At 38.2% G+C, this 9,368-nt stretch overlaps 1 protein-coding gene across 1 annotated transcript; it reads right to left on the reverse strand.

Moving 5' to 3' along the window:
- Positions 1 to 1,522: 1,522 nt before the first annotated feature.
- LOC144711410 (StAR lipid transfer-like protein) lies at positions 1,523 to 2,152 on the reverse strand. Its single transcript, XM_078585398.1, has 2 exons — positions 1,811 to 2,152; positions 1,523 to 1,707 (listed from the first exon to the last, which is right to left on the reverse strand). The coding sequence occupies exon 1, from the start codon at positions 2,106 to 2,108 to the stop codon at positions 1,818 to 1,820; it is 291 nt and encodes a 96-aa protein (XP_078441524.1). The 5' UTR covers positions 2,109 to 2,152; the 3' UTR covers positions 1,523 to 1,707; positions 1,811 to 1,817.
- Positions 2,153 to 9,368: the final 7,216 nt, after the last annotated feature.

Below are 9,368 nucleotides of genomic sequence, written 5' to 3' on the forward strand. Positions count from 1 at the left end.
TGATTAAGGGTATTTATAAATTTTATTGTATAAGTCTAAACGTCAAATCAACGACATATTTACACGCATTTTTAGGCTTATTAGTCGGCATCTCTGAGAGAGAGTCTCTCTGACCATACTCTCACTATCACTAATTCACCTTCAAATATTTAAAAACAACATTGAGCATTCACAGCCTGCTTTTAGGACTCATCACTATCCATTAAGCATTGATGAATGTCAGCTTGAGAATTTATTTTTCGATGAAAGGTGGTGGAAATTTCCAATTTTGTTCCTAGAAGATGCCAAAGGTTTTTGTAAATTAAGAAGTAAATTTGTCATCCCTATTAGAAATGGTTGCCTTGGGAAGCCTAGGAAGGCAAACAAATCCATCAAAATATAGAATAGTGAGTGACCTTTGAGATGTTGGGTTTTTGGAATAGGGAATAAATATGGGACATTTAAGAGAATCTATTGACAATGAACATAATGGAATCATGTCATTTTAGAGTCTTTATTAGACCTAGAATGACATCAACTGTCACATCTTCTCAAGGGGTGTGGAGAACTGGGAGGGCCATGAAGAGGCAAGTGTTCTGCTTCACCTGCTCGGGAAGATGCACAGACAGCACTGAAATACACTTTTAGTCACGTCTAACCTTTAGGTAGGCCAGAAGAACTGAAACTTGATGGAGTAGATGATCTCTTCTCTTCCAAAGTGACAAAAGTGTAAGTCTGAATTTATTCAACCCAACAAGCACGGAAGGGATTCAAAGTTTTCTGGGAACAGAGATACTTCCCCTTTTCCCACCCAATTTCCAACTTCCTAGGAGTAAACGGGCGCCCGCCTTTCCTTTCTAGGACGTTTCTTGAAAGTCTTTGGGAGGTTCGTAACAGATTCATAACTAAGAATACATAATCATAAGTAGCATTGAGAAATTATTTGTTCTTTTTAGAATCCCATCGATTGCTTTTTCATTCACCGGAGAGATACAGAATCAAAATGCAGATGAGAGAGTCATACTGAGATGTAAAATACACAAATAACAAAAGCATAATGATAAATAACGATAAGAGATTATTTTTCTTCATAATAAAATCTCATTTACCTGTCCTTTTCCTCCACCAGAGGCAAAATAAAAGAAATATATGACAATAAATAACACAAAAAAATCTTTCTTTCAGAAGAGACTCCCATTAATGTCTCATTTTTCCCCTTCACGGGACATATATAGAAGCAAAATACTGATGGAATATAGAATGTGAGATACAAGATACATAAACAACTATGCAGACATGACAAATAATAATGACTTTTTTATCAAAATGTTATCAATTTTTCTGTTTAATTACTATCATCGGAGAGATAGAGAAGCAAAGGACAGATGTAAGAGAGATAGCAAGATGTAAAATGCATAAAACTAACGCATAATGCTATATAACTGAAAGAGATCCCTCTTTTTCCTTTCTAGTACCCAATCCATTTCTTGTTTTCTCCTTCACACGACCGAAAAAGAAACAAAATACAGATAATGCGTCATGATAACAACAAGACAGTTTTTTTGAAACCAAATTCCAATCTATTTCTTCTGTTTCCCCTTCACCGGATCAAAGAAAGGTACACAGATGAACAATACAAAAAAAAAGAACGCGAGATGATAAATAACAAACAGAGATCTTTCTTTTTCTTCCTAGAATCCGATCAATTTCATCCCGGTTACCCATCACCTGATCAGTAGAACCCACCGATCAATCGAAACACCACCATTGAAGCAAAAACCCATAAGAATCATCAGAAAACAAGAAAAGGGCAGGTAAAATCGTTTCAAACCGAGTTCTCAATCAACAGCCGCGGTCGGAGAACGGTCCTTGTCCGGAGCGCCGATCCACTTTCTCAAGCTCTTTCCGGCCGCGTGCGCGTCTTCTACGCGGCGGACGCCGGCGGCGCGGAGGAAGACGACGGCGGCGGTGGCGCCGGCGCCGACGAAGAGAGAAGCGACGAGGAAAGCTTTGAAGGGCATCAATGCCGGATCGCCGCCTCGCCCACGGCGGTAAGAGGCGATTCCCACGGCGAGCTGCGCCGACGCCGCCGCGGCCAGCCACCAAGGGCCGCCGTTGGCCTCCGCCATTGCCGCTGCTCAAGCTCGTCTCTTTCCTTAGACAAAAAAAAGAGGGAGAATTTGCCTTTTTATACTCCCAGGCTTTGGGTTTTCTTTTAAGTACTTTTCAGACTTATGGACTATGTCTCTTTTCCATTTTTAGGAAATCTCTCTCTTTCTAGTTTTTAGTTTGTTTGAGAGAGTGCAAGAGAGGACCAACCAAGATCTATGAAGGGTAGAGAAACTAATTTTCAGGCTTTCAGTCAGTCTCTTTTCCATTTTTAAGAAATCTTTCTCTTTCTAGTTTTTCATTTGTCTAGAATATAGAGCAGGGACATAAACGGGACGGTTTTTTCGTCCCAGGACGAATAAATCGTGCTGTCCGCGAGGTTGGACAAAAATCGGGACGGAAATTTGTCCCCAGACCTCCGGATGGGACGGTTTTCATCCACTAGGACAAAAAACCATCCCGTCTGCGTCCCTGCACTGCTTCCAGACGTCAGACGCAATGAACTTCATCCCGTCCCGTCCATCGTCCACTTCCCAGACAATCCGGAACGATAGTCTAGACTTTAGATGGCTTGAGAGACGGAGAGACTGAAAGAGGAGAGCAACTAAGAAAAGGAGAGAGAAACTGGTTTTTAAGATAGGGGCGTAGAAGAATTTATAGAGAGAGAAAGAGAAATCTCCAGAGTTTCTAAGTTTCTTATTTGTTTAGAGTGAGAGAGAGGACACTAGGGAAGAAACCAAGATCTATGAAGGAGAGAGAAACTCATTTCCAAGAGAGGAGCATAGAAGAATTTACAGAGAGAGAGAGAAATCTCCAGAGTTTCTAAGATTCTCATTTGTTTAGACAATGGGGAGTAACCAATATCTATGAAGGAGAGAGAAACTAATTTTCAAGAGAGGAGCATAGAAGAATTTTCAGAGAGAGAAAGAGAAAGAAGGAATTTTCAAGAATTTCTAATTTTCTCATTTGTTTAGAGTGAAAGAGGGCAATAGGGAAGTAACCAAGATCTATCAATGATAGAGAGAATACGTTTCATGAGACGAACATAAGAGAGGAACATAGAAGAATCATCAGAGATAAAATAATTATTTAAGAGTTTCTAAGTTTTTATTTCTTTAGTGTGAGTGAGAGTGCAATAGAGAAGTAATCAAGATCTGTCTAGGAGAGAAGAAATAATTTCCAATAGAGGAACAGAGAAGAATATACATGGAGAGAGAAAAAGGGTGGATGAAATTTGAAGAGTTTCTATGTCTTCATTCGATAGGAGTGAGAGAGAGAGTGCAATAGGAGAGTAACCAAGATCTATCTAAGAGAGAGAAACAATTTTCAATAGAGGAACAGAGAAGAATATACATGGAGAGAGAAAAAGGGTGGAAGAAATTTGAATAGTTTCTAAGTCTTCATTTGATTAGAGTGTGAAAGAGAGAAATAGGAGAGTAACCAAGGTCTACCAAAGATACAGAAATAATTTTCATGGGAGGAACACAGAAGAATCTACATAGAGAGAGAGAGAGCAGGTATTTTCACAAGTTTCTAAGTTTTTATTTGTGTAAAACAAGAGGGGGGGAGAGAGAGAGAGAGAGCAAGAGGGAAGAAACCAAGATCTGTGAAGGATAGAGAAAATTATTTTCAAGAGAGGAACATAGAAGGGTCGATAAAAGAGAGAGAAATAGATATAAAAGAGAGAAATAGATGAGTGAAGGAATCACATAACATAGAGATATTTATTTTGCTTAAGAGCTCAAAGGTATGTTCACTATGGAAGCCGAAATAGGTGATGAGATACAGATGCATAACTATTTTGATATGTACATTAATAATATGATAAAGTGATAATAAAGGTATTATTTCACCTTATGTTCACCAAAAAAATATTCAATTAATTTACGAGTGCTTTAAGTGCACCTTATGCAACGTTTGAAGCCATGCTTCATTCAAATATCTTATGCAAGAAATTGATGTTTGATTTGTCAATTTCACAATAATATGGTTTATATTAATGATGGTCTCTTCTAAAAAACTAAATGTAAGGAAATTTCCTGCATGGCGCATAGCGATAGCCTCTTATTTTAATCGCTCGGAGGTTGATGCGATTCATTGTAAAAAATGACATGTTCATGTTTAATATATGTTTTACCCCGGCAAGTGGGGAATGAGGATTCTTTTTTTCCCCTAAAGAGAGCCAGGAGTTATAGGTGTATTTTAGATGATGATTAACAATTATCATCATGGTTCTTAAGATAATAACGTGATCGACTTTAATTATTATGATAGTTCATATTATAAAAAATATCGGAAACTATGACAAACCATCTGTCCACCAAGTCCTTGACAATTTGTACAAGTACTAAGTGCAGGATAATTATCGTCATGGTTCTTGAATAATATAACATGATCAATGTAACTAATATAAATATTGTATTTTAAAAATATCAAATAATAATAAAACAAAACATTTGCCCGCCAAATGTTTTTTAAGAAACCCAGTGCAAAAAAGTATCTAAATAATTGGCTGATTATACTTCAAATATTATACAAAAGGAAAGTTTATTATATTTTTCACAATTTACTAGGGTAATTTGTGTCAGTATATCTATTAGTATGTCATCTAGACCTAACCACGACCACATCAAAATAATTTAAATGAAAACCTATCTCACTTACATGGCTATTCAATAGGGATAAAGGACTTCATCCGTAATACTTGGTTTCATCCATAATAATAGGGCTAAAAAAACTGTGACTGCCATCTAATGGGATTCAAGCTTTTTTAAAATTAGATGAGAAGAAATAATGGACATAGACAAGGAGATTGAAGGAAATAAAAGTCAAATTGTAAGTGATATAAATATTAAAGGCTATGAGATCAATGGTTGGTTGGCCTAATGCTTCGTTAAAAAATATCACCTTTCACTATTGATTCTAACCTAATTGGAACTAAATGATGAATTAAGTTAGTGAATTAATTCATCCCGGGGCTGTATCAATACAATCGTCAAACTTAATATCCCACAATGCATGGATACTTCGCTCCACATTAACTTGATCCAATTCATGGTGATCTGATGCACTATCACTCAATAAAATTAAATTTCCATTCCAGGAGCTCAGAAGAAAATAATGGCTACTCTAATGTATTTTAATCATACAAATGCAGAGTTGGGATTGTAGTGTATTAGAGAGTAAGATACATAAAATAGGGTAGATACAGTCCATTAGTCCAAATTTTCCAAACCTGCCTGTAAAGTTTTTTACAAAACCATATGGTTTATCAAGCAATTATTGCCGTAACGATTCATGCAAGGAAAATGTAATGTTAATAAAAATGTGATGTTATTAAAAATGAAATGTTAGGTCAACCAATCATCAGAGCGATCTAGCAGGACATTGGTCAAAAGAGTAGGCTTATGGGCTGTGGAAGCTGTCTGACAAGTAGAGGAGGTGGATAGCAGACCCAATTCCACCAAGTTATGTGTTACGATACTCCCGACGTAGCTCGGAAATATAACGACCCAGCTAGCCGAGACCTCCTCACAGAACGTTCAACTGGACAATAGACTCTCGATTCAAACAAAGAAATCCGTTCTCAATAAGATAATCGTTCCACAGGTCGAACGATGGGAAAATACGAAGTTCCAAGAGAGAAACATAGCGATGAAACAAGAAAGATAAACGTCGGAGAGGTGATGGCTCTAGTGGATGGCGAGAGGATCTCCCGATCTCTTCCGCTGGCTCCCAGGTCCACTGCTCACAACTCCTTCGGGTGTTCTCTTCTTGAGGCGCCTTGGCGCCTTATATGTTGTTCGCCATCCCTGTCCCTGGCAGCGTCTGACCCGAAACGATTGTTACGTGAGCGACGTGAGCGCACTTTTGGTTTTTCCATTTTTCCAGATAAGTCCTCGTAAATTCTTTATCAATACTCTCCCTTTTCAAAACCAAATTGTCCTCAATTTGGAATTGAGGGAATTGTTTCTCCAGGGTCGGGACGTCTTCCCAAGTAGCTTCATAATTTGGTTCGTTCTTCCACTTGACAAGGACTTGCATCCCCTCTCCGGTAAATCTGTAAGAAAGAATGGCTTCCAGAAAGACCTGCCATTCCCAATCAGCAAAGAGATTAGATGTCAAAGGTATAATGTTGGCAGTCTCGCCGATGGTTTTACAAAGATGAGAGACATGGAAGATGGGATGAATGGTGGTCGTAGAAGGCAAGTCGAGCTTGTATGCAACGGGACCAATTTGTTCTAAGATGGTATAAGGACCGAAATATTTTGGGGATAATTTTTCAGAAGGGCACTTTGCCAATGTCTTCATTCTGTAAGGTTGAATCTTGACATACACTTGGTCAGCAACTTAAAATTGAAGATCACGTCGATATTTGTCATGTTGTCGTTTCATAATAGATTGGGCTTTGGTGAGATCGGATTTGAGAATTTCAAGGGTGACATCCCTTTCTTGGAGCATCATGTCCAGGGAATCGATAGGGGACGGTGTGGCGCCATACTTGAGCACTGAGGGTGGGTCACGACCGTAAACTGCCTTGAAATGAGTCATCTTAATTGAGCAGTGATGTGGCGTGTTCTAGCTGTCTCTGCCAGGGTATCCATTTGATCCATTATTTATGACATTGCGACAAAAAACAGCGTAGATAACACTCTAATCTTCGATTGGTGACTTCCGTCTGTCCATCTGTTTCTGGATGATAAGAGGTGTTGAGGTTTTTGTGTTTTAATGTACATTAAATTGAAATAGTAATCATGACTTTATAAATTAATAAGTTCCTTGAAGTTAAAGGTTTTTAAAGGTTTTTGAATGCTTTTAAAAAAAAAAATTTAAAATATTAAGAGCTATTAATATAATTGTTAAAGAAATTTTTAAAATCTTCTGTATAATTAAAAATGCTTTTAAATATTATGAAAATGTTTTTAAATGTTTTTAAAATGTTTTAAATAATATAAAGGGCGTTTTAGGTTTTAAAGTGTCTTTAAAACATTGATTTATATTTTAAAATATCAAAAAAAATAATAAGGAAATTAAAAGAATTTTTATTGAATGAGAAATGGTTTTTTAATCACTTTTTTTTTGGATTCATTTTGGGTTATAAAGGGCCCAATAAGGCCTAAATGGGCGGAGCCCATTAGCCTTAGTGGCGGACCCAACGGGGGGACTTAACCAGTTAAGTCTGCGGTCGGGTCCGCAGTAGAAAGTTTAAATAAAGAAAAAAAAATTGGGCGGGCGGGATTCAAACCCGCGACCTCCGCCCTGGCAACGTGGCGCTTGACCAGTGCGCCACGTGTGCACTTTAATAAAAAAATAAAATTTCTATATTTAACTCACTTCAGACCCGATAAATCGAATTAGGAAATTCAATTTATTCCAAAGGTCGGGTCCGACGGTTGACTTTCCAAAATTCATTTGTCATTTCTAAAAATCATATTTTTTCCGACTTTTGGAATTCCTATATTAAACCTAACTACTTTAATTAGCACTAATTAATATAATTAATTTTTTAATTAAGGAAACTTTCTATAAAACTTTGAAAGATCATAAAAAATTAATTACACCTCCTTTTGAGCTCGAATTTTTTAAAAAATTCTCAGAAAATTACAATCTACCCCTCTAGCCCTATACCCCTTCAGAGCAAGGGTTGAGGCATCCACTTTGAAAACCATCTCTCTTGAGCTCCTCTTTGAAGAAGAAAGTGCTCCCTCTTGTGAAGTTCTTCCCCTGCAATCAGTGTGCTTGTGCTTCTTGACTCTCAAGGGAAGTTTTTTCATTTTCATCATTCATTCATTTACTGAATAGGGTGATAGTTTCCTCCACAATCATTTAGTGGTGATTTTTATGAGATTTTGTGAAGGATAATGAAGGGATTGATATTATTTTTGAAAGTGATTAAGAGGAATTGATTTGTTGATCTTGAAAGTACTTATGAGACAGGTTTTCAGAATTGATCTTGATATCACATTTGAATCGTAGTGTGTTTGATCATTCATACATCATTGAGAGCGGTGATTGACCTTTGATCAATCACGGGGAGCGGTATATCGTTTCTTCCACTAATCTGAACAGGTGTTGAAGATCAAGAAGGCAGGGAGGTGACGTTGGTGGCACCAAGGACGTGACGGTGATGAGGGAAGTGGACGTACGAGGAAGAGCTCGTGACGGTCTACCCGAAGGCGATTCGGGGGTGAAGCTTGTGCACCCAAGGACGTGACGTACCATCGGAAGACTCCTCTGCAGAGGCAACTCGGTGAGTTGGGTTAGGGTGCCTTACAAGGGAGGATCCTTAGTAAGGTTATCCTGAGTCCTAATTTGGACTCGAAGGGGGGGGCCTTGGATTGACTCGATCACTAGCGGATTGAGGAACCAAGTAAATCTTGTGTTCGAGAGAAAGAAGGTGAGCGACAATCCAAGGAATCTTAAAAGTAATTTTGGCAAATTAAAAGTAGATAAGCTAATTCACCCCCCTCTTAGCTTCCAACAAGAGGAACTTATCTTTAGGGAAGTTCCTTGTTGTTTATGAAATTCCCTCAAAAACGAACTGGTAAATATACTACCGCAGTCAGATAAGATAGAATTAGGAATCCCATGTAAGCGAACGATTTCCTTAATGAAGATATCAGCTAAGGACTGAGCTGTGAATGGGTGTTTAAGGGCAATAAAATGACTGTATTTAGATAGTCGATCCACTACCACCAGAATCGAGTCGTACCCTTGGGAAGCCCTTCGATGAAATTAATCGAGATGTCTCCCCATATTTGATTCGGAATAGGCAGGGGCTGCAATAAGCCTGCTGGAGCTAAAGTAGAAGCCTTGTGCTGCTGGAAAACTTGGCATTGCAATACATAAGATTAGATATGTTTCTTCATGCCTGGCCAATAATGTTGTTGGGTAATTCTTTTATACATCTTCTGAAACCCTCCATGCCCTCCTACCTTGGCATCATGGAATTCGCGAAGAACCACAGGAATAAGAGAAGAATGTTGGGGAAGAACAAGTCATTTCTTGTAGAATAATAAATCTGCCTTCAATGAATAATGTGTAGGGGCTTGATTGGTGGAACGGAGTGAAGACAGTATTTCTGACAGCTTGGGATCTTCTTTGATTTCGTTAAACAAGAGTGGTTTATCTAACCAATGTGTCGTCGAGATTGAAAGACACTGTGTTGTTATTCCTTCCACTGAGAGAGAGAGGGCGTCGGCGGCTACATTGTTTTTGCCAGCTTTGAACTTCATTTCAAAATCATAGCCCAATAATTTCCCAAGCCATTTGTGATACTG

The sequence above is a fragment of the Wolffia australiana genome, chromosome 13, assembly GCF_029677425.1.
Source record: "Wolffia australiana isolate 7733 chromosome 13, ASM2967742v1".
Classification (NCBI taxonomy): domain Eukaryota; kingdom Viridiplantae; phylum Streptophyta; class Magnoliopsida; order Alismatales; family Araceae; genus Wolffia; species Wolffia australiana.